The sequence below is a fragment of the Bactrocera oleae genome, chromosome 6 (assembly GCF_042242935.1).
Source record: "Bactrocera oleae isolate idBacOlea1 chromosome 6, idBacOlea1, whole genome shotgun sequence".
Classification (NCBI taxonomy): domain Eukaryota; kingdom Metazoa; phylum Arthropoda; class Insecta; order Diptera; family Tephritidae; genus Bactrocera; species Bactrocera oleae.
The window spans coordinates 40,391,874-40,419,102 of NC_091540.1; the positions used below are offsets into that span (position 1 = coordinate 40,391,874).

The 27,229-nt window shown below is 32.2% G+C and overlaps 1 protein-coding gene across 3 annotated transcripts; it reads right to left on the reverse strand.

Moving 5' to 3' along the window:
* Positions 1 to 726: 726 nt before the first annotated feature.
* LOC106616976 (arginine kinase 1) lies at positions 727 to 27,204 on the reverse strand. 3 transcript variants are annotated; one of them, XM_014233915.3, is made up of 4 exons: positions 27,074 to 27,204; positions 24,511 to 24,559; positions 19,952 to 20,389; positions 727 to 2,174 (listed from the first exon to the last, which is right to left on the reverse strand). In XM_014233915.3, exons 2-4 carry the CDS (start codon positions 24,552 to 24,554, stop codon positions 1,091 to 1,093), a joined length of 1,566 nt encoding a protein of 521 aa, XP_014089390.2. In that variant the 5' UTR covers positions 24,555 to 24,559; positions 27,074 to 27,204; the 3' UTR covers positions 727 to 1,090. The 3 variants fall into 3 exon arrangements, with proteins under 3 accessions (XP_014089390.2, XP_014089391.2, XP_014089393.1); XM_014233916.3 differs by lacking the exons at positions 19,952 to 20,389; positions 24,511 to 24,559; positions 27,074 to 27,204 and adding exons at positions 3,259 to 3,514; positions 6,602 to 6,764; XM_014233918.3 differs by lacking the exons at positions 19,952 to 20,389; positions 24,511 to 24,559; positions 27,074 to 27,204 and adding an exon at positions 10,875 to 11,038.
* Positions 27,205 to 27,229: the final 25 nt, after the last annotated feature.

Below are 27,229 nucleotides of genomic sequence, written 5' to 3' on the forward strand. Positions count from 1 at the left end.
CGACAGGAAAATTACAATCGCAGAGATGCATTTAAAAAAAATGTGTTTCATAGAGGTGCCACATAATAATAAACAACGCTAATGACAGAGGACGTATATCATAATTTACGTTCTCTGCTAATGAGATATTATTTAAATAAAGTTACGAATAAAAAATGTTTTATATTTTAAAAATTTATATAGACTGCAGATATAATTCATAAAATTCTGAAGTTAAGAAAAAAATTTATATTAGATTTTAATGGGAATAGATAATATAGTTGCTAATTTTGATAACAAACATATATTCATTAGTAACATTAAGCGTTCATGTACCATACAGGCAGAAAATGTAAAATATAATATACGTTCTCTGATACAGGTTTGATATTCTATCCTAGATTATCTGTTTTTTAGAATTGGTAGCATTTACATTAAAAGGTGTTGCCAGTAACAACTTTTTCACAATATTTCGACCAAATGGTATTCACGCAGGACGCTAAAGTTTGTGATTCATTTTATTAGTTTGAGCATGGATTTACCAATTCATAATTGAACTTATATTATACACTTTTGGCATGAGACTAGTTTGCCTCCAATGAGCAACCGTTTGTAAAACTCCAAATAAAATAACTCTTATAATTTTTCAGGCGACATTATCTCCAAAGACCTTAAACGTAAATATATGGAAATAAAAATTACTACCATACATATCCAGGTTTCTTTTATATAAAAAATTATTCAATATTTTGGTTTTGTTTTAAGTTTTATTTTTAATGTTTTTTATAAACTTAAGACTTAAAATTATAAATTATTTGTGTTTTATTTTCAGTTTCACAAAAAGTCCAAACATTTGACGTCTTCTTTTTCAAGAATAAGTGTTTTCATTGTTAGTTTTTACTGGTGGTAGCAGTGTTGTAGATGGTGTTGTTGTTCTTCTCCAGGAAGGCATTTCATATGAACGCAGCAAAGACAGCTTCCCAATAGGATCTATTGAAAATGCCGGGACTTGTCAATGATGCACCCTCTTTCACTTAATACATACTAAATTCCACAACACCTGCTTTGCTTGACTACAAATAAACGTTCGCTACACTTAAATTGTAGCAATTTACATGCTCTTTTCGATCTTGATGAGTTCAGTGATGCCATCGTACATTTCCTTTACGGCCTGGTATTCGGTTAGACCCATGCGGCGTTTGTTGGAGATATCATAGATGCCACCCTCAGCTTCAGTGTGTTCACCACGAGTACCACGCACTTGCAAGTTGTATTTGCCAGCAACTTCCTCCAGTTTAGCAAGGTTGGCAGCCAATTTTGGCAATTTAATGTGCACAGACGCACGGATGGTGGTACCCAAGTTGGTGGGGCAGAATGTCAAGAAGCCCAAACGGTCGTCATGGCTGAATGGAATACGCTTCTCAATTTCATTCACGGCGTTTGTAAGACGACGGAAAACTTCACCCAAATCACCGCCCATTTGCATGGAAATGATACGCAAATGATCTTCCTCATTGCACCATACCAGGAAAGTCTTGTTGTCGTTGTGGTAGATACCACGTCCAGATGGCCAGTAACGGCAAGCATTGGCGGCTTGCAAGAAACGATCACCTTCCTTGAACAAGAAGTGATCATCAATCAATTGCTGTTGAACTGATTTCTCCATGCCGGTCAATGGGTAGAATTTACCCTTCAATTCGCCCTCCAAACCAGACAAAGTAGATGAAACCTTTTCTTCCATTTCTTTGTACTGGGCTTCGGTGAGACATGGGTTGAATGGGTAGCCTTCAAGGGAGCGGCCGCAACGCACACGAGTGGAAATAACGAATTCATTGTTGGGATCCAAATTTCCAAAAGTGCTTACATCACCAAAGTCCTTGGGTGGATGTTTATCGGTCTTCTTGAAACCACCATGGTAATCTTCAATGATTGGGTCGAACAAGTCAGAGAAGACGGTGTAAGCCTCAGCATCGGGAGCGTAAATACCAACACCAGAATCGTGATTGGCCAAGCCAGATTGAATAACATCCAACAAAGATGAGCCAAAAGTTGGGGTCTTCTTGTTTTTCAAGCTGTCGAACACTTCCTTAGTCAAGTACTTCTTCAGCAATGACTTGGAGTCAGAGGCAGCCAACTTGGCGTAACCCTCTTCCAATTTAGCGAGAACTGCAGCGTCAACCATGATGTTTAATTTTCTGCAATTAAATACAAAATTTAAAGAATATTAATATATTTGTAAGAAACTGCTTAAGTTAAATTAAAATATGACAATTACTTGCACCAGTCCGTGTAGCAGACATGAGAAACTTGCTCAAAACGCACTCCGCGGAGTATTAAGGGTCGAAGATTGATGAGCAAGCGCATTTTCTCAGCTTTTATATGAAATTTTTTTTAACGATATGATCAAAAATAAATATTTTAAATTAAACATTTATTGAAAAAAAGGATTTAGAAAGAAAGTTGTCAAAATACTAATATTAACATTACTTATGAATTCGTTTGATATTTTGTATATTATAGTGTTTCAATTTACTAAAATCCGCTAAAAACTAAACAAAAAGTGCTCCAGCGCACATTGCATGTGTGTAGAATGTGGTCTGCGCAAATACTCACAAAAGCGAAAAAACAAAACGAGACCGGCTTTTGTCCTGCCTCAAACCGACTTAATGACATGAATAGTTGTCACGCATGCGATCCAAATTAAGGGCGGTTAAGAGGAAAATGCGATGTGTATCTACTTTCTGTAGTATTTTATTTTAAGTTACCCCAATTCGGAATATTGCACAAACATTCAAATATACATACATACATATATATGACAGTTCCGGAATTCACATTGTCTCCACCCAAAAAACTTAAAAAATTTGAAGACCGGAAATGTGTGACTCATTTTACTGTTGCATCCAACAAATGTAATAATTTAATAGATCCTTTGAAGCGGGCGTTGTTTCTGCGACGACAGCATGACAGCAAACCTATGTGTATGTATATATTATACATATGTACTGATGTACACCCATGCATACATATGTATACCCGCGTATACCATGTACTTATTCCAATTATATTTTAACGAAGAGTATTTAATTTTTTTATTTTAATAAGCTTAAAAATCATAAAGAACCACGTAAATATGGAGACAAAAGTAAACTTATAAACATAAGGATGCAAAAAATCGAAACTAATATATACATATACATATATATTACATTCAACTTTTAGCATTTGTTCCATTTGCTAAAATCACACTTATTTGCAAATATGAAAAAAAATACACACCCTTCGTTGTTGATCGCGTCGCCATTCGCAGTAGTGGCCGAAGGGTCTGCAGTTGTGTTAGTTGCACCGTCCTCTACATTTTCGGCGGTGCCAGGCTTGTCTGCGGCAGCCGCATCCCCGTCGACCACTGTGTCCTTTTTATCTTTTGAAGCACAACCACCCATATCGCAGACTGTCTTTTTGTTTGATTTGTTAATACTTTGTACAGCAGTGGGATTTTTCGTCTACTTTTTTCTATATCTTCTCTACTTTGACTCTACGCGTATAGATAATCCTTAACTTTTGACGTGCAGAATTCAATAAATATCCTACAATACTGGCTATTTGTTATGCCTACCTCCTACTTTGGAAGGGCTTTTATCTTAATGTTAAATCACACAGTTTTCGTTTGTTTCAATATGATTCACTTTTGTCCAAAATGTAAAATGTTGGTATATCAGCGTTATTTTGAGGTTAGTAATTTGCTCAAAACCTCAAGTGGGCGTTTGATTATACTTATCTACTTTATGTAGTTTTGATATACTTCGTATATGTATGTAGGTATATTTTGTACATAAAAATTTGTTAAGATATTTCGTCTACTTTAACTATTGCTTAAGTTTGCACACCAACGCTTGAAATGAAATAAATAATTTCATTAGAGCATAAAAGGCGTAACACCTTTGAAATAAATATGTATGTGTACACAATTTTTAATTTTCGCAATTGTCGTTGTTGATTGAAGTTTATATAGCTGATTTTCCACTCCACTTGTCGACTTCTTTTAGTTACTTGCTTGTGGGATAATGGTGGGTTAGTTATGGAGTTTTATTACATATTATATTGTGTAAAATAAGTTATTTTATTTTAAGTGTCTTTGATTTCGTTGCTTATTGGCAAAAAGGACGCCTGACTTAGATATTCGTTAAAAACGTATTAACTTTGTAAAATTTTTGAAATTCCTCAAAACTTCTTCCAAAAGATTTTGATTTCACAAAGTTTGTGCGTAGCTGTTGATTGATTGATGTTTGCTAATCAATTCCGGTATTTTTTCGCCAGTTGTTTAGCAATACGAGCAAATTAAGTTATCCGTCATATGCTCAATAGAATTTCTTTTGAGTTTGCACGTTTTTCACGTTGGACAATGGTAAGGTAAGCTAATCTATTTTTTATATTTCTTTTCTAGTGGAAACTTTTTTTCAAAGTGCATTTAATACATTTGATTGTGATTTGAAATATACAAATATTTTAGACAAAACTTTTTTTATTACAAAAAACTACACGTTCGCGTTCGCAGTAAGCTAAACGTCGTCGCTTAATGAAAAATTCGTTTATTTGTGGCCGCCGCGCCCAAAAGTATACTTCAGTTATCCTGTGTACAGCTATGATTTTGGTAATTTGATTTGGTAGCTTTGCAAGCGTACGCGAGAAGCTGACTGCTAGCTAGCTAGTGATTTGCCGACAACAAACGAACGCAATCGGAAATTTTAAAGGAACTAAATTTTAGATTCAGGAATCAGCTATGCAGAGGTGGACTTTTTAAATAGCACTTCTACCCGGTGAACGGTGGATATTTTGTGGTTAACGGCATCAGAAGCATGTTGTTGTTGTTCAATAAAGGCAGACGATGCATGCATGTCAGCTATTTGACTAAAAGCTGAATGAAGAGTAACCGGAGAGATTGGAGAGCGAAGTGGTACACATGTGTATATGTGTACATTTTTCACCGGGGGATGGAAAAGGATATTGTTCTTCAAATAATGGCAATTGAATGCATCAAATTGTGATTTTATGAAATCAATGGACAAAATATAGCAATATTTTTTGATGGCACATATAAAAAGTTAAGTATTTAATATATTTTTAGTAATATTTCGGCGACAATCATTTAGTTAAACAATGGTGTTGCATACGTTGAGCACTGTTTAGCGCTTGCGCGTTCAAAAGGTAGGAAAGAATATGCTCATTCTAAGATTTTATACTCCCGACGGGCCCATTATGATGGTTTGTATTGTCACAACGTAAAATATACTATTATATCGTTAGGTATAAATATGGTAACTCCAAACTGACTTGTAATAAAAGTTGATAACCTTCTAAAATCATCATGAATTATGTTGACAAAGAAAATATGCAACGCCAAAAAGATCATTTGTGACTTCATAAATTATTTAAGTGCAATACCCGTTTTTATCATTAGGTCTATTCTATCTCTGATCCTATAAGGGAAATATTCAGGGAAGGAGAGAGGGCATAGATCAGGAAAAATTCCTCCCCAGCCCGGAGGTCTCACGTGAGCTCGAAGCTGTGGTACTATATTTCGCAATATTTTTTTTTCTACTTCCCTGGATATATATATATATTACAGTATTCGGTTCTAAGTCTCTAATTTTGAAACTTTTCATTAAAAGCAATGGTCTATTGGTCCGTGTCAATTTTCCTTTTCTATTGAACACGTTAGTGGAAATTATTGTACATTTTCGGTTGCATATTATATTGTAAAATTCATTTCAATACAAACAGTTATATAGTCGCCTAGGATGTACATGGTGGAAATCTCAATATTTTAGACGCTAATAAACATTTATGGGTTAAGCACGTGCAAATGTCTACTCAAACTGTGTTTTTATGCTAGCGAATATTTGCGCTTGTGGCTTATTTTGAATTTGCTAATTTGGCTATCTTAATAAGTCCCACCAATAGGTAAAATAAAATGATATAATGAAATTTGATAATGAAATATAATTGCTATCAACGCCAATATAAACTAAATGCTGATAAGTAAACTATTGCTTTGGCAGTCTTCACAAGCAATAGGAAATGTTAGTGTGATAATAACCAAGAGAGGTGCATATAAATGGATTCACGTATGCACATATTTATACATTTTCACTTGTGCTTAATTAATGTCCAACATCTTGATTGTCGGAAAATTTACAAAAACGATAACAATGAGTGAAGTGCATCAGCTCATGGAGTCGGACGTCTACAGGGGGTATTTGCCGAAAGACTACCACGTAATCAGTGACTATACAGGCACAAATTACAAGTGCATACAATAAATGTATGTAATTACATATTTACTTAAGGTATAGATATAAAATCAGCTTTTAAGTAAAAACATATGTTTTTCTGTAAGTAAGGTCTTTCTCTTTCGTAAACTATATTATCAGTTCGTTATTTTATACTTTACATCCCTAATATAATATATGTAAATTCCAAGTGCAGTCAACTGTGGTAGATGATATTGAAAACGCACATCAAAAATTAAAATAACTGGAAAAGTTCAAACCAGCCAAGGTTATATGTATTATCTATAAATGTATGTAACTGTATATGTATATTGATTTGTTTTACGTCTTACTAATTATTAATTAACAACCAAAACTGTTTTTCTTTTCACAACTTCTCGTTCAAATTTAACTTTGAGTATGTTCAACACATTTGAATCATTAAACATCAACTCTGTGATTTCCTATTATATTCAATAACAGGTTCATATGTACTAAATTAATTAACCGCCGTTTATTATAAACGTTGTTTCGCGACCGCTTTATTAACAACGACTGCTGGTGAAAAGGTAAAAGTGTGTTTACTGAATTCAAATTGTACAGATTTAATCATTAACTCAATCGTAAAAGTTATCTGAGTAGATATGAATTTTTGCTTGCCATTTGAAATTACCGACTCACTATTTTTTCGCCCGTTATTTGATAGGTAACTTTAAAGTGTGCACTTAAAAGTGTCGCCCAATCATACACACAGGTACATACATATGTAGTAAAATATAGCTACACGAAGTGAATAATTAGTGAAATATATATGTAAAACAAAATTATGTACATATGCAATTGAATTTAGAGAAATTGTTCAGTGCAAATAAATTGACACCTTTTAAGAGCTTATTTTTTATAATAATTGTCAGCACTGGTAGCCGTTGTACCAAAGGAACACGAGGAAATATTTCTTAAATAATACAAATTTAATGGTATCTCATAAATATATGCTTAAAATTTTTTAGCGGGTTCACTGTTACTCATTCATACACACATACGATTCTAATAAATCTAAGTCTAAGAAGTTTATTCGACCAAGCTTGAAGTAATGCAACAACGTTTATTCTATTTGCAAAAGCGGAATAAGTCTTTCCTTCATGTGCATATGTATTGATGTATCTTTCTTAAAAATATAACTCGCTTTAGCCATAACAATACAAAAAAAAAAAACGGATGTTGGCAATTTAAGATTGTCTGGAGCAACAATAAAGATCGTCATTATCTCATATAAAATTAAAAAGGGGTTGCATGTAGATATGTACATATGTGCATATCTATAAATTTTGATATACAAGTGTACAAAGAAATTCAAAGGTACAGAAGAATTAATAAAGATTAAGAAATTGCATAATGTACATATATAAATATTATATAAGTTCTGTACTTCAGATATTCCATTTTATTAAAGAATCCATGACAACCAAATTATAAATTAAAATTCTTTATTAAAATAATAACTACAAAAAAAAATTTAAATAGTTGTTTAACAAGTAACAAAATCTTCGAATGCAATTTCACCTGTTCATATATAAAGGGTATAAAAGAAGCAAATCAGCTGTTAAAATTAAATTCCATGCAAAAAAAGAAAGTTTACAGCAATTGAATATGGAGAAATTAACAGTCTACTGTTACCCGTACAATTACTGTTAAAAGCTTGCAGCCTCATTTCCCCTGTAACGAAAGCTCAACTTTCGTGCTTTTAACTAACGCCAACTAGGTCAACGTTGCATAACCTAAGTAGGGTTATATAATATGCACTATTTACACAGATATATCACCTTTACTTATATTAACTGCATTTTTGCAACATCTGTATTTACTTACATATATGTATATGTAATATACGCACATAGAAAGTCAAAAAGCTGCTTGCTAACGGTTACCACCTTGATTTCCATTTAATATACGGGTTAAATGTTGATTACGCAAACATCCCCTTGTAACGATTTATATGAGTGTGTGTATAAGAAAGTGTGCTCCGACAGTTACTTTGTTGTGGCTCTGATTGGATTCAGTGGGATTCGTTTTGTTTTTAGTATAAATAAAGAAACAAATTTTAAATGGAAACTTGTAAGGTTTTTTGGATTTGATGGTGCCAAGCACTACATGGTATTTATTGAATAAAACGTTATATAGAACGGTTACCTTCTACCTTTATATATCTATGCTTGTATGTACAAACCTACATGTCTAATTAATTTTTTTCCAAATATACTTCCCCGTAGAAGAAATTGTCGATTTCTACAATTAGAGCAATATACATACATACATTTCCTCAATCTATTAATCTACTACCACAATAATAAAAAAATGCACTAGATATATTTTTTTTACTTTTATCAGCGTTAGATCGTCTCAATTGAATGAGCAACATCATTAACGAACGTCCAGAATATAAGGAACGTTGGAAGTGAGGGGCAGTGATGGTGATCGTGATGCTGGTCAGACAATTCACATAAATTTAATAGACTTAATTGAACAATTGTCAAACTTTGCAATGTTTTTCATTCAACTGTGAGTAATTTCTAAAATATGAAGCTCTTTATAAAGCTATATACTTGTGGGCACAAATATGTCTGTATCTATCGTAGTTACTCATACCGAGAATTATTGAATGGAAAGTAAACAAGTTAACCATAATGCCGGCTAACATTTACATATGTACATAACATGATGTGTTTGTACTTAAAATATTGAAATACGAACGTCAACAAACGACCATATAAGCACACCACACTACATATGAACATACAGGCGTTTGTAGTACATATGTGCACATAAATGGTAGAGCTTAGATTTTGATTAAGTCATCACTTGAATCCCTTAGGTATGTACGTATTCAGTTTTTATACAAATTTTACTTATCCAGGTATTAATTTTAGACTTTCATATGTATGTACATATATGATAACACTAACTTTTCATAAATCATACAATCTTAAAAGAATACCGGGAATTGTATAGTTTATGTCCAACAAAGGAGTGTTCATAGTTCTTTTTCATCGAACTCCTTTTAGCACGCAAAAGAATTATGGTTACCCCGGTGTGGGCCCGACCTGGTACCACTTTTTTTAAACGCGGCCGAACGCTGCCAGTGCAGAAAGGAGTTTGACGCGATTGAATTATGAGCACCCCGGTTTTGGACCGACCAGGGTTATTTTTTTGAAGCGCGGCCGAAGGACGCCAGTGCGGAAAGGAGTTCAACGATCTCCGATATTCGTCCATACCAACAGATCGCGGCGGAAAGGAAATTGTGACTGTTAAATTTCTTCAGTATATTTTTTTCATAAGAAAATGTTTAACACGCTGAACTGGTAATTAGTGATTTGAATTCTACAGAATTTTACCGCTACAACAACTAAGTGACTTGAATACGTGATATGTGCAAAGTGTGTTAAATAAATTTTGAAAAATATACATATATTATTGGAAAAATTTATTTTCCGCTAAAGGGTTTGTAATACACGCGTAAAAATATGACGATTTAAAAAAAAAAAATTTTTGAGGCCTCCTTACTTGGGGGACCTAAACTATACATTTACCAATCTATTTTCCCCATTAAAAGTCATGGATGAGTAAAAGCAGCACTAGGGTTCGGATCATTTTAAAATACTCAATTCAATGCTTGCATCATATGATCAAGAATAATAAACAAGTTATCAGCTTTCAGGTGAATGAGCAGTCAGCGAGTTTGAAAAATTACGAACGATTTTCGTACATATGTACAAGTGTATAGACAGTAACGTTCCTATCCAATGCAATGTTTTACAAGTTCATTCATACATACATATGTATGTATACGAATAAACAAATAAATAGCAGCTTTTGAAAAATATCCTATGTACTATACATGCATATATCCCAAAAATCAAATAAATATTTAACTAGATGTATTTAGTGCCACGATCACTTCGGCTAAGTATTTAATACTCAAATTATTTTCACAGCCTTAAGGCACAATTCGCCTACGTGACCAACGAGCACTTATTATAAAACAAAAATTGGAGAAAAAAATAAAAATAATAATTTAACGATAACTTTCTTGTCATATTTTCGGATTTAACTGCAAGCAAAGCGTAGTTAATTTAGCGCACTTCAGTTTGTTATATTCGTTGAACGAAAGCAATAAGAAATGAATCAGTATTTTACCACGAATGCTTTATCAAAGACAATGGATGATAAAAAATAAAAATAACGCCAAAAATGCCGGTAACCGGTTTGGCAGAAATTAAACAAAATGGAATGAAATCACAAAACAATTAAATGCTGACTCACACCCTTTTGAGGATCTTTTTGCAATGTTTAACCAAATATTTAAACACATTTTACTATCCAACCACAAAAACTTAAATAGCAAAAATTAAGGGAAAATTTTGATGTGTTGCGTAACGTAGAAACGCTAAGCAAATTTTCACTTTTCTGAAATACGCACTACAAAAACTTTTAATTTTTCCTCTGAACATATGAAATGAATCAAAGCTTATTTATTTTTCTTCTTGGTTTATTTATTAAGGCACTTGAATTTACTTCCTATGTACATATATTTTTCACAAATTTTAACGATTTGGGAAGAGCGCTCACCTTTTTCAACCGTAGTATCCAACGACCAACTTAACAATGATCAAAATTATTTTGCTATCCGCAACTGTAGCACTTCTTCAGCTTTTTATTTAATTCGTTTTTGTTCAATTGAAAACGCGCACTTTCCCACAATATCCCCGCGAACGTTGCTTTTCCGTCTCTGCCTAGTCAAATCGTGTTACCAGAGAATTTGCAAGAACAACAACAATTGCCACCGGCAAACATTCCTCTGCTTTCAAACTAACGTCGGAGCGTCACTCACACATTTTTACGGCTTCGCTAATATATAACGGTGCAACGAAAAACGAAACTCATACTAATGTACATCGGTGTACACAAGCGCGCCGTGACAGCGCCAAGCGGCAATGATCAACTCCATACATACAAATAAATATGTATATACATATGTTTTTATATGAATATTTGAAAATATAAAAGCTTTATGTACATACATATATATGTAGTATATTATCCATGCAATGCAACTGTTGTTGGGGGCTCGTACGTTCCTCGGCATTCTCTGCCGCAAGGGTACATTGCGTGAGTTGTTCCGTGCATACATAACATACATACATACATACGTGACTTGAAATGTAGTTGGTGCGAAGAGAGGCGGCACAGTAATTAAAGTAAAAACAAATGTATATGTATTACTGTATATAGCAAAACACATACACACCTGTATTAACATAAGGAATATACAGGTTTAACATGCACTCCTCCTATAACCCAGTTACCAAATTTTAACAACTAAAACACATAATGAATAAATACAACGAATTAGCGCAACACATTCAAAGTTTTTGATCAGTTAAAACTGTAAGACTACTCGGCTAGCAAGAAATTGATTTTAAGTTGCAATCGCTCACACTTTTCAACTACCGCACTGTCAGTTTTCGAACTTGAATGCCGTTTTGATATCAATTTTTCCATACAAGTCGTGGGGCAAGTTGACGATCAAATTAAAACAGCCGACATAGTTTTGCAGAAAAATTACATGTTTTTGCCGGAAATTTAAATATTTCGTTTTACTCATGGATTAATATTAAAATATAAGTATATCAGTCCATTACATAATATTACAAATTTCGTGCAAAATTCTCAAGAATTTGAAGCGGATTCCATGAAAACACCATCTTAAAGTTATTATTGATTATCAAGTTGTTTGCAGCCTATATTTAAATAAATTTTGACAAGTAGTTTGTGTGATTAACCTGAAAGCTAGTTCTTGATCGTGTAACTGCAGCGTAATGTATCCTATTAACGAAGTATTTTCGAAATATTTAAGAAGTTGTACAAATATACAGTACTACAGTCGATCTTCTTTGTTACGTGTAATAGTTCAAAACACACTGCAATTTCGTTACGCTTTCAGTATGTTTCGCTCTTCTTAGAGCGAATTTTCCCATACTATGATATTTTTCTATATCAATAAGTCGATTTTTCATTTTCAATCTCCCTTTAATAAATTTCGTTTCGATTTTTCTTTCTTACCGAAAAAATGGAAAAATGTATTTAGAGGAAGTCCCGAACTTCTAATTTGACGATAAAGAGTCTCTCTTATGAGCTTTCCAACAGTAGGATCAATTTGTTAAATAATTTCATAAGGCTTTCACGTTATCGATTTGGCTTGTTGGGATGTGATTTATACCCATGTTCATAACAATGTGCCTTGCACTATGCGCCTGCCAATAGACTAGTTCTACTTACGGGGCTAATGCACTATATATGCATGTACATAAATATATACAAACTTAGCCTCCCACATAAAAATCTTTGCTTGGATTTGTTAGATTAAGATATACTTGTATGTTTGGCTGTTCTCACTTGCATAATATGTGCATGTATGTGCGTATCGTATATAGCGAGGAGCCTGAAAGCTTTTCTTGACGTGCAGTTAATAAAAGCACTGCTTCTGTTAAATTCTCTCCTTTATTAAGTGTGTTTGGATATACATACATACATACATATGTATATATATAGTATGCATGAAAGGGTATTTTTTATGACGGTAATATGTCTGGAATATGAGTATAGAATTGTCATACATTCTAGAGAATTTGCAGCTGTTCATTGCAAGGGTATGAAGAAGTAAAATTTTCTTTGTATGTATAAATATTAATATTTTTTATTAAAATTATGGGATCTTAACAAGGTTTTAGTTATACTTGTAATACCAAGGCGATCCGTTTTCACACTTATTATACTTCAATTAGGTATATTTTTTGCAAATGAAATAAATTTTTGTGTCTTAAACAATTAAATAACATTTTTGCTACAATTGTACATAAGTATGTACATACATACGTACTTATGTAGATACTTCAATGTAGAATCTTGAACCTGAAATGTTTACTCTTCCCAATGGTGGAAAGCAGTAGCCAGGATCCTATACCTAACATACACATATACATACTTATGTACATAAATAAATACATATAAATGAAAATGTATAGTAGATAAATTTTTCACTTTCTACTTGACATCTAAAAATCTTGAACTTGAAGTCTTTTCCTTGTTTTTATTTTTCCCTAAAAAATTGAAACGATGCCAAGTAAGCAATACATATACTATATACGTACATGTATGTATGTATGTCTGTATGAATTTATAGATGGATATAGGAATATAAATATGTATGTACATATGTACATATTATATATTATATATTGATATGATATGCTAAAGTATATTGTACATACAAAATTATAACAAAAAATGTAATAAACAATTTTTTGTTGCGAAAACGTTATTAGAAAATGTGGAAAAAGATCTAATACATACATACATATGTATATGTACATACATACATATGTATATAAAAGGTGTCGTAAGTAAAAGTTTTTAGTGGTTATTTAATTTTTTTCTTTTTCTTGATATGATATGCTAAAGTATATTGTACATACAAAATTATAACAAAAAATGTAATAAACAATTTTTTGTTGCGAAAACGTTATTAGAAAATGTGGAAAAAGATCTAATACATACATACATATGTATATGTACATACATACATATGTATATAAAAGGTGTCGTAAGTAAAAGTTTTTAGTGGTTATTTAATTTTTTTCTTTTTCTTTTCGCGGATAATTTCCAATGATTAATTTATGTTAGTTTGTTTTTCGTTCCTAACTTTAGTAGTTTCAAAAAATCTACGTGGTTTGTAGTAATTTCTCAATACTATAGAACCTTTTTCTTCTGTGATGTCATCACTTTGTTCGCATAGCGTTCTGATTGCCCTAACTTAACATAACCTACCTTACTCTTGACAATAACTTATTGTATAACTTTCACATCTATGTACACATATTAATACGATTTATTACATCTTTGTGTGTATGTATGTATCATATACTAATAGGGGTTTTAGCTTGTTACTCTGAAAAATTGGTTGATAGACAACTCTAGGGATGTCTCTTCAAGTATAAGCTCTTAGTTATAACGAGAAGATAGAAAAGTTCATACATATCTCGCTCTTTTCCTTTTGTTTTTTTTTTTTTTTCTTGGATAGGCATTGATGTTTACGATGAATACCTCGCAGTTAAAATTATTTTTTTTCATTGAGTTGTAAAATTCAAAAGAAAAAAACAAATTTGCCTTAAAATAGTCAAACTTCAAACGTCAATATCTTTTAAACGGTTGGGTTTACGAAAAACCGTAGTAGACCTTTTTTGAAGAGCATTCAATTTTCTACAACATCTACAAAACGAGATATTTTTCAAGTATTTTGAAGAACGATATGAAATCTGATAAGAAAAAAAAAAATGGAAAACTATAATGCTGAAAACAGTTACCGGCGTTCCGCCCATTCGTACTTACCGCCCGCAAGGATGACATGATGCGAGACTCTCTCATTTTCGCTGATTGTTCTGTTATTCTCTTTCCCTGATTATTAAAATCAGGCAATTTCGAACAGCTGATGTCAAAAAAGGCGGGATGCCAGAAATAAACCCGCTAAAAATAGCTAACAAAAGCAGTGCGAAACGAAATTTCAAGGAACGACACCAATACTTTTGAGTAACGTGCAACTAAATTTTGTTTGTTAATTTAATTTAAAACGTTCATCATAAAACCATGATCTTTTATTATGACTTGTATTGTATCTTTGTTATATTTTTTTTTATTTATATGCTATTTTTTTATGTTATATGAGTTTTTAAAAATTTTATTATATAAATACACGTATATAGGGATGTATATGCGTTATATAGGCATACTCGGGGACGGAGCACCTAAAAATAATATCGATATGCAAAATACCCAAAAGCTTTTTTTATAATACCCAATCTATTTCCTTTCGACAGTGGCATGATTGGAAAATGTTATACAAAATGTGGGTTTTGACAGCTCTCTCTCGATTCAAACAGTCTCGCATCATTTCATCCTTGCCACCCGTATTAAACAAAATGTATCGAAAGTTATGCCCGTAGTGGCAACGTAGAAATCAGTTGTACTCTTTTGTTTTCATTTGACTAATGTTGCCATAGTTCAATATGTATAAATTATTTTGCACATAAAAGCTGGTTTTAAGTTACAGTATTTCATAATGTAAAACATCAAAACTAAAATAAAATTATTAAAAATAGTCACCTATTTATAAACCATTGTATTCGACTCTAATTTTGAGTTAGTTTAAGAATATTTCAAATATATTAAAAAAATTTTTTTAATTACTACAAAATATCGAGACTGGCAACCCTGTGTTGTAAGATAGCAACCTACCGTAAGGTCTGTAGAAGCGGGCGGTGAAAGCATTTACAATGCGCTCTCATAAGATAAGTCGTATCAGCTGATTCGGTCTACGGTTTTGCGTCGTGGACTATTTCCAGCATAAAGCGCAGGACCCACCGTTACAATTAAGAGCTCTTTCTTTAAGAAATAGTAACAGATGGTTTGTGATTAATAATATTATGTAATTCATATGCATATCTCATTCGTTCGTATGAGAAAAATAAATAACTGGTATACTTACATATGTATGTATGTGCTTTATTTGACTTGTATATATATATGTATATATTACATATAGTATATATGTACATATGTATATACAAAGAATTTTAGTTCAAGTAACAGCTGCTAAAAATACAACATACTAATTATAAATAGTTAAATAGTTTCAGGAAAATACAATAAGTATGTATTTACATATGTATGTGTTTTGAACCTACATATATTCTTATCCCCTATCCTTTTAAAGCCCTTGTTCGATTATGTATGGTCAAGATTACGCAACATGCTACGTTTAACTTTGGGCTGTAAAATCAGTGATTGTCTAAATTGGAAATTGTAAGCCGACCAGATTTTCTTCAGTGAATCATAATTTTTAACAACTTCCGAAGCACGGAGAGATTTATGCAGCTTCTTTTCGCCATTGTGTCACCAAAATGCCGGTGGAGAGAAGATGTCTTGTTGCTCTAGTACGAGTGGATTCATAAGTATGTAAAAAGAATGGAAATTTTTACCCTTACAGTAAAATTCCACAGCATCTTGGTGAATACGGATACTATTTACAACACACATTTGCTAAAGGAAATTTTAGTCTATGTACATATGAATGTGTGAACTTTTTTTTGTAACAAATTTGTATCTTCACATTAGTCACTTTTCGTTAATTTACCCACAGTAACTTCATACAGAAGCGAACCATCTAGCCAGCCTGTCCGGAGTCAAGTCACATGATCTCCCCCACAAAGTTTATATTTGGATCCAGCGCACATATGTGTATAACATACACACAAACATACAATAAGTACATGTACACAACTGTAGTATAAAAGTCTGAATGTGTTTTCATTTCATTTTCATCTAAACAGAACGGTGCTGAGCTATTTTTATTGTTGTTTCGGGCTTTCGTTTTCAGATATATTTTTCCTTGTTTTTTTTCATTTAACTGCCTTGTTTTGGTTGCTGTCACTGTGTGTTCAAAAAGCACATTCATACATAAATGGATGGAAATATATTGAGTACATAAGATTATGTATGTAGATAAATCGGTTTGTATTTTACGTACATACATACTACTCATCATCATTGCATTCACACATTTCATACATACATATGTATGTACGTATGATTGTATGTAGTATGTAGTATGTATGGCGTGTTATGCGTCAAAAAGTGTCGGCCGATTCGTTTTGAATTGTTCAACAAAAGCGACGTTCTAATATAAATTAAATGTAGATTTGTGGCTTACATAACTAACATAGAAAAAACAATTAAGGAGGGGCTAATTTCGGGTGCAACCAAAAACTGGAAACTCTATTTACTGTGAAAATCTTGGATATTTTGGTGATTTAATGGTGGATGGTAATTTGATGACAACAACAGATCTTATTGAATTTTCCCGCAACCAATTTCACAATTAAACGCTCTGCCGTTATATAGGGTAGCAATTCTTGTAATAAAACCGAATTAATTTTTAAGCACTTATGTGTTGTGAAAAACAGCTTACGACTTAGACCACGCTCTAACTTCATTAGGATATCGTCTTAATACCTGAAATACTCATTTCGAAGTCAATCAGATTAAGAGAAATCAGTATTGACCCATATCGGTAAAGTTTCGCAAATTAATTCCTAATGTTATACAGATATCTCGCTTTATGGACGAGTGTGTAGTATAAAGTCTGCAAGAAAAACGAAATTCCTCAAATTAAGGGGAAGTTGTCAGACGTCAGCGCCAGCGTTGGTGGATTCAGTATAAATAAACAAATTTTAGTAATTTTTTAGGATAATTGGGGATTAAGTGAGTAAAAGTGTTATTTTTGGCTTTTTCAGTAATACAGTTAGTCCAATTTACGGCGTCATTCTCATAATTTTCATATTTAAGATTTTACATCTATCTTGAATAGTTTAAGGTGTTTCAAACTATCGTTAGATGAACAAAACTACTATACTCCGTGCATCAAGTTGCGTTAGTACAATAATACCGTGAACGAAATTAAAATACAATTCATTGTACCAAAATAATATTACTATATTTAATGAATGTTTTGGTTTTTAATTTTTTCTTTCGTTTTTATCACATTATATTTGTTTAAGAAGATTAATATTTGTTCTTAGTCAGTTAATCCTTTAAGCAGAACAAATATCTAAAATTATTTTGACTTGTGTATTAAATAATTGTAGTAAATTAGTACACATACATACATACATATACAAATACACATACATATGTCCTGCTTAAACAATTGTACAGAGACTAACGCTTGGTTGGAAACTTTTTTAGCGTCTGGAATGATGAATTACTTTATTATTGTTGAGTAATTGATTTTTAATTGTAATCAACAGTTTATATATTTTATTTTGTTCGAGTAAATTAGTTTCCGGTGTGCAATTTTGACATAAGTATATATTTTTGAATATAATACTTTATAATTTATAATTTGCCTAATGAATTATGACTTAAGCTGGTATATTTTCTTTTCGAGTTATGATATTTTCTGAGATCAAATCCATTTTCTTATGAAAGCATATATACATACATATGTACATATGTACATATATATATATACATACATATAGGGTATGTATGCTTTCAAGGTCCCTATCAAAAGGTTACACAGACTATATCACATAACATAAAATTCTTAGCGATGCAATAGAAAATTAGTATTGTTGTTGTGAGAATTATTTATTTCGGCCCAATTAAATGAATAAAAGTGTTGGTGTGTGGTATTTTAGTTAAGAAAAGCATTATAAGAAAACTTTTGCAGATATCATTAGGAAATCCAACGATTTCTTAATAAATTCTCTTTGAATTCTTCGCCTGACAACACGTAATGAAATACATATGCATCTTGAATACACTGCAGCATGGTACTGTACATTTGGATGTGTAGGTAGGTTCGTATTTTGTAGGCTGCCCGGTCGTGTGTATGGTGTTCGGGATAAATATTGTGTAAAAGTTCCCAGATTTTCTTACATTTACCACGTCATTTAAGTTTCAAAATGAATTTTAGTCTATCATTTTCTTCTTTTGAAATAAATTGAATATATTATGATGGCAAAACTCGTTGAACACATACAGACATACACAGGCAGATTTATGTAGGTGCAACTGCAGTACGCGCCTTTTGCTTAAAATTTTTGACTTGATGCCAAATTATTGTTGAACAAACAAGTGGCCAGTTTTTGGCAATATTCACACAAAACTTTTACGTAATTTTGCACAGGAAGCGGCAAAAATACATGTGAGGCAAAAATATATTAAATTTTTTTAGTTTAATAATTTCTGTTTTGTCACGCCGACGAATTTTATGCTTAGTAAATTTAATTTCTTTCAAATTATGAGATAATAGACAAGTTTCTAAAAGCTTTACATAAAACTGGGTTCTTACCTCAAGCAAACAAAATATAATATATACATAAGTAAGTATATCTATATTGTTTTCAAAAATTGGATAATAATTTGTTTATAATTGTGAAGCTATGCGCGAACACAGACATACAATTTTTTACCGTAAAATATCTATGAATATTATAAGCTCTCCGCTCATGCACAGACATACATATGAATTGTACAATAGCTTCTGCTTCTTCTTAACCTTTATTAACTTTTATATAATAAATATTAAACCACGGCGAATTTCTTATGTATTCTTTATAAAATAAATATTATGCCACAAAATGTTCGTCACTTTCTCAGAAAGTAACGCTATTGATAAGCGTTAAGTCCATTGGCATATTTAAAGACGTTCCTCGAAACCGCATAAACCACTATTGCAAGATTATGAAAAGATGCGAGAATGCAGTTTGTGCAATTCACGATTTGTTTAGTAATTGAATAATATTGCCATATTGTACATATGCATGTATGTAAATGATATACTTGTACTCTCGATTTGGAGCTGCCTAATTATTATAGTTAAAGGATGTTCCTGATTTAAGATGATCATTTATTTCAAACAGTGTTGAAATAAAGTCGAACAGTTTTTCCAAATTTAACTAAAGCAATGTCTTTATGAAAATAACACAAAAAGATCTGCTTCATTATAAATTAGATAACTGAGTAAATGGTAACTCTATTTCAGACACGTGATTACTCATTATTTCTTAAGTATCTATAGAGTATACCTTTCTGGCTCCCTTTGTGACTCGTTTACTAAGAATCCAGTTGTGGCATCTTTCAGATTAGCTTTAAGTTTTTCATTTCCATTTTCGAAAGGCTTGCTAGCCTCTTTTAATTTTTTATCTAAGGCATCAGCTACTACTTCTTTTTTGAAAGTAGTAGGGCTTGAAGTTGGTTTTATGGATGGACTTGTTGTTGGCGTCGTTGGAGGTGTCGCTGGCGCCGGTTTTTCAATAGGCTTCGGTGGACTTGGTGCTGGGGTGGGAGCAACAACGGGTTTTGGTGTCGGTTGCGCTGGTTTTGGAGCAGGCGCCGGTTTAGTTTCTGCAATTTGTGGAGAAGCTGCTGTTGGTTGTGGTTGAAGCGCAGGTGGCTGCTTATTCTCTATAGCTTTATTAGCACCCTTTATTTTTATATTAGCGAAAAACCAACCAAAGTGTTTTCTAAAAAAATAAAAGTATGAAAAAGAAGAGAAAACAAAAACGTAATATAATATAAAGAAAATTATTAATAAATAAAAAAAAGAAAATTTGAAATTTTTAAATGTAGTAATAACAAAAAAAAAACATCGAAAACGCATAATAGAAAATAGAGTAAACTTAGGCATTGCTAAACAAATTTAAATTTGTTTTAAATGCCTCTAGTAATTAGTAGTGGATAGTAGTTGTTTATATTTGATATTTTGAGCGCACATGTGGAGAAGTGTGCAAATATGCGAATTATCTGTAGTCTCACGTTAAGAGCTTATTTTACCATTTTTTCACAAAATGTAAACAAATTTGCTAACTAATAAGTATTGCTATTTCTATTACTAATAACAAAATATGCATAAATTAAGGAAAATACATACATACATACATATGGAATGTTAATAATAAGAAGAAGCATTTTACCGAAAAATAAATAAATAGTAAGCTGCCAATTCCATTAAGCTTGTTGAAATATTCATACGTAAGTCCATTGTTATATTCCTACTTGTATAGATGTATTCAAATATTTTTGTAAATATTTAAAATTGAGCGAAACGCTTAAACGGTTGTTAATTCATAAATCGGTAATTAATCCGTATTTTCGAAAGCAACGGAAATTACTCGATTTCTTTTAAGTGCATATACGCTTACATACATAAATACAATGTGAATATATGTATGTATGTAAGTCCATTCATACATTCATACATATTTACTTTCGGTTTCAGAAGTCGATTATATAAAAGTGAATGGAAAATGGGCACAAGCATCTGCCGTAGTCACACCTTTTTCCTGTCGCTTCCACACAAAATTAGTTAAATACACGAATAAAGAAAACAATAACAAAATTGCATTCAAACCGTGTAGATAAACATAAGTTCAAAGAAAAGTACTGTCGGATGATATTGTTTCCAACCTGTTGCCAAAGAGCAAAACTCATTTCGTCACATGATATAGTAAACCGATTCTTTATACAAAGGTATGTACCTACCTTTTCACCGCTGCGCAATCAACCACTTGTTGACGATCTACATTTTCTATAAATTCTTAGTCTTATTATGGTAAACATATACTCATGATCGCACAAATCTATTGTATACTCTATGAAAATGCAAATAAATGTAGGTGTGTATGTTCACTTGCTGTGATGGACTAGCAATACACAGAATTGCAATTACTCACTATGACAGTTAATCAGACAGATTGTGCCTACACACACACATAAAAGACAAACAGTAATTGAAGATAAACACAGTTTGATATGAATATATCATGTGCATGTCTATTATGCCGCTTTGATGATTAATAACAAGCACCCGGTAAACATTTTCTCAAGCCTTCGCACGAGAACAAAGTAGTTTCGAGAGTCCGATAACCACGAACAAAATGAGAAATAGGTAATAGTAGTTAAGAATGAATATATATGTATAACTATCAAATGGATCTTGTATCAACCTAACAGAGGAGATCCGAAGAAAGTATAAGTATTGTATAAATTATCAACGTCACGAGCTGATTTGTCATAGCCGCGTCCTTTTGTCTGTCTGTATATACATAAGTTCCTCAGTTTTTAAAATATTGACCTTATATTTTGATCGGTCAGTTTGTATGGCAGCTACATATATACTCTAGTATTCCGATCCGAAGAATGTGTTCGGAGATTGTAGCGCTGCTTTGGGCAATAATCTATGCCAAATTTCGTGAAGATAAAAAAGTTTTCCATACAAGAACTTGATTTGGATTGGTCTGGCAGCTATATGCTACAATTGATATTGTCAGTTCCGACAAATGAGCAGCTTCTTGGGAAAAAGTGACGTGTGCAAATTTTCAAGTCGATCAATAGCTGAGAGACTATTTCTTCTACGACGTTTCCTTCTGGGTCTCACAAATTTCGTGGCAAACTTAATGTACCCTCTTCGGGGTAAAAAATTATAAAAATCAATGAATCAGCGCATCTTTCGAGTTCCGAACTATCATTATCGTGGAACCAATATTTCAATCGTATCGCTTGGAACGTTGAAGAGATTGTCATCAACAAACACCAGCAAATTTCTGGACTCTTTACAACCGATTTGATCAGTTTTTGTTAATTGGGTTGCACTAGGTGTATGCAGTGTTCTTTATTCGTTTACACATACAAGCGCACATAAGTAATTATAGAGCCATTGTTGAGTATAACAAATTAGCACAGTAACCAAATTTGTTAAATTATGTTTAGGAATTATTTGTCATTAATAAAAGTGTTAATTGAATTGAAGATAACGGCGGTGACAGGGGAATATTAAATGAAAGAGATTTCACGTCAACTTTTTAAAATTTGCAAAAAAGTTATTTTTGTTTCCTATTTTCTTCTTCTTCGTTCTTTTGGCCAAGCAACGAATCGCGTACGTGACAACGGTGGTGTACAGGGGAATTTTTCCGGTGCAGACTTGGGCCTATCAACGATTACGACTCTGTAAATCAGCGATCGGCGTAGATGATTGTATTCTTATGGTACACAGCCATACATGCAAATGGCATATACTTGTACATATGTATGTATGTACAATCATGTTTGTATGCACATATATGTGTAATAAAAAAATTGAAACGTTTGCACTTATTTATGTTTATGCTTTGTGAATTTAAATACACAAGAATGTATAAACACACATACGTATGTATGTAGCTATTGCAAACAATTGTGCTGGTTAAGCCATTGGGGCAGGTTACATAACGGTTAAATGATTCTATGGATAACAGTGCAAATTGTTACTTTGGAGAGTAGGTGTGCTTATGTAATGCTTTGCTTCGGTGCAAATACGAAGATTATATTTGCTGTGATTAATATTTATATACATACATACATACATATGTGCATACATATACTTAAATGAGTTATCGCCACTCCGTTATAGAGACAAATAATGGTCATATCTCGATGTTAATATAAATTCTTTATGACAGGTTAAGTACTGCTGACATTTGCGGAAAATTTACAACAAACAAGAATAAACATTAATTTCGACTGCACCGAAGCTTTATACCCTCCACAGGCTCATGTTTTCTTACAAAAGTTTGAATGGCAGCTACTTATATGCTTTAATAGTCCGATATTGGGGAGTAAAGATTGTGTGAAAAATTCCACATCGATATCTCAAAAACTGAGGGACTAGTATATAGTCACAGTATAACAGTAAGAACAGTCAGACTGGCTAAAGCGACTCAACTTGTCACGCTCATCATTTATATAATATATGTACATATGTATATGTACATTTTGTAGCGTCTCCGATGTTTTCTTCTGGGTGTTACAAAAGGCGTGGCAAGCTTAATATACCCTGTTCAGGGTTAAAAAAGAAGTGACAGAAATCACATAGTTTTATGGAAGATGGTCAATGATATTCATCAGATTTTGATTTATTTTGCATCAATAATTTGCTCAGAGTTCACATAACGGTCGTTTGTGACACCATAAAAATCGAAATAGATATCTGATAAATTATAAGAATGACCTCGCAATTTATTTATGTGTATCTATCTATCTGTCTGTCCGCTGTTCAGAACCATTGATATAAGCTCCAATCTTCCCCTTTTCGGTTATGTCTTGTTTGCCACTTTAAAAATTTAAAAATGCGAAAAATGGCAAACAAATATCTAAACAAAATAAATTATTTGAATATTTATTATTAATTATATATTTTTTAAGGCAGACCAAATATTTTGATATATTATTGAAAGAATATGGCAACACAAGAACACACTCAAAGCTCTAAAGCTTATTCACAAAAGCGCAACGTAAGCTTTTTTGATATAGAACAAATCTGAATTTGTGGTAGACATAGCCTAAAAGTATGCAATTAATATTTAAAAGTTGTAAAATCTATTTTTATATAAATATGTATACCTATACATAAGTTCGAATATTGCTATTAAATAAAATTCACGCTAAATCATTTTTGAATGCGCAGTACTTTTTAATAGACAAAAAACATTTGTCAACGAATTTTTTCTTGGTATAAAAATCGAAGACGGTCCTTCGTGCAAATGCATGCAGGAAATAAAATATTTCGAGAAATTTAATTTTAGATTAGATGTTGATTTCCGTTACTCACCTTATTTCATCGATGGCAAACGATAAGTACCACAAAGCAAACATTTTTTCTGAAAAATAAATACATTGTTTAAATACTAATATAGGCAAAGTGAATAGAAATCTAACTTTTTAAAATGGAACCTTTTCAGATGTAAAGTAATCTGCTGGTATTTTCGATAACATAAAAAAATTTCAACATTTTGTGGTTTGGTTGTTAGCAGCTATAAAAAGAAAATATCGTATGCATATGAAATTTATAATGAACGTTATAAATAGTTTTAATGAAACTATATCAGTCAATTAACAAAACAAAAACAATATAAAAACAAAATAAAAACATTAAATGGAATTTTTTAAATTTCATAAATTTTATCGGAACTTTGGGCCTTAATTGTGGATAATGAATTCCTTCATTGCCAGTATGACTATTCCATTGTGTGTACACAAGTGAGGTAGTCATGCGGACACTTTGAATTTGCTCATACCGTGTATTTATAGCCCATGTACGAGTACAGGAAATCTAAAAGATTTGTGTAGTACAAAGTTAGCGGTGCGACAACTTTGCTAACTCAGCCACATTCACATGCATATACACAAACACAATTATCTGATAAAATTTGAAATAAAGCCGCCGAAAGCAATTTTTCGTTGAGCGGTCGTAGAAAGTCTATAAGCAAAATGGACAGGTGAATGCACGTAATTGCCTCTGTGCATTCTACATATATACACTCATATATATGTACAGTTAGACATTAACAAATGTATTAAAAATTGCAATAAAACAAATTTCACAAATGTGACATCTGGAAAATTTGTATATAAATTATGTTTTTTTCTCAGAATTGTCTACAGCTGCTAGCAATTTTCTCTGTCGGAAGGCCTAAAGCCCGTAATTTTCCCAAACACTCCTCAAGCAGTACCTGCTTCAAGCAAGGAAGGCATACATATATAAGGATTGTACCATAGAAGGTCTTGAAAACCTCTCTGGTTTTATTCTTTGACGATTTTAAAGAGATAATAAAAAAGAGCTGGCAATTAGAAAATATGCAACTCGGAGGTGTGGTCAAGTATTCAACAACGTTTGAATCTTAAGCCTTGGGTTATGTTAGCTGAGACATGGTTGAAAATTTAGATAAACCACTTTGATTAAAAAATGATTCTCGAAGCTATTAAAGACGACTAATAGAGTCTTTGGAAATATATATATTTTTGGGCACAGAAGTTTCAAGCTGAATAAACTTCGAAAAAAAGGTATAGCAAACCCTATTGTACTTGTATAGTAGATTTATACTTTCATTTGATTTTGAAACTAATAAAAAGTATCATAATTCAAAATGTCGGAAAGGAAGAGCGCCATTTTCGGTTTGAAAAACCAAGTGAAGGAGATAACACATCAGCGCCAATATTCATTATTATAATGACGAAAAACAAAAGCTTAACGGTTTCGTCATTGCTTATGGATTTGAGCATTTTCATGAGCAGAACTCGGTTCCCTGAGTCACCTAATAACAGCCAGCCGTTTGCAATTTTTGGTTTAGTTGGTTAGAAAAATAAAATTCGTTCAGCAATCACTGTTTCAAATATCCCGCAGGGTATGTCGAAAATTAGTTAGAACTTCACATTTTACTAGAACCTCATTTTTATCATAGCATAGACAAAACCAAATGCGGAGATATATCTATATACATACATACGAGTATGTACATACATTTTTTCGATTTTTCAACAATTTCATTAACAAATGTCAATCAGGCGAATTTCACCTTGTGCACGCTTGTATATCGGTAATTTATAGCCGAACAAGTATCCCTGTCATATTAGTGAAACATTTCGGCATTTGTTATCAAAAAACATTGTGCTCTGTTACGTCATCAAAGCATGGGAAAAAGCGTGAGTAATTCGCCCCAAATCATAATACTTACAGCTGTACATACATATGTACATAAAGATGTGTGTGGATATGTACAACGCACCAACTGTCATGTGTATCCAAATTGCACTCACCTGCTTTCTCTCAATAAATTTTACTACAATCAAATATTTTTTTAGACTCTTAAAATTTAGCGCTCTTTATTATTATTATTATTATTGTTTTAAATTTTTTCTTATTTGGGTTTTATATTGACTTTTTCCATTAGCAGAAATAACGTTTTGTTAGAAATTCTTCGTTTTTTTGTTGCGTTTGACTCGCCTTGTAACTTTTATCTTTTAAGGCGTTAATTGATATAACACGATACTTCTTTAACACTTTACCAACACGAATCGCTGTAAACTATGTACATATGTACATACATATGAATATATATATATCATTCGAGTGCAATATTTAACGAAAAGTGGAAATGTTTTTATTGATCACCGAAATGCATGTGATGTATTCTTATGTACATATGTATGTATGTATGTAGGTATGTATTTGTCAATAGTACTTTAGATTTTAGCACTAACCACAATAATTTGCTCAATTCCACATGCAGTGGGGGACGACTTGCAGCTATAAACGTTTCACACCGATTTTACTGTTCTTATTGTCGTTTAAAATAAATAGAAAACTTGCGATAAAATTTTTACGAATAATTTACCTGCTTTACTTGAACAATTTTCAAGATTTCAATTTATCACAAAATTTCGTGTTCACGTTTTCTTCGCTCAACGGCAGCCAAATGAGACGTACAGATTTTCAGTTTCAATTATTCACCGGTTACTTAAGAGCTCACCAAACTCACTGATTCACGGTT

Coding starts and splice junctions, on each gene's coding strand:
- LOC106616976 (XM_014233915.3), bottom strand. CDS start 24,554: ATGTTTGCTTTGTGGTACTTATCGTTTGCCATCGATGAAATAAG. Junction 20,390..24,510: donor TTTGCCATCGATGAAATAAG/GTGAGTAACGGA, acceptor TTATTTTTTTAG/AAAACACTTTGGTTGGTTTT. Junction 2,175..19,951: donor TCACAAAGGGAGCCAGAAAG/GTATACTCTATA, acceptor ATTTAATTGCAG/AAAATTAAACATCATGGTTG.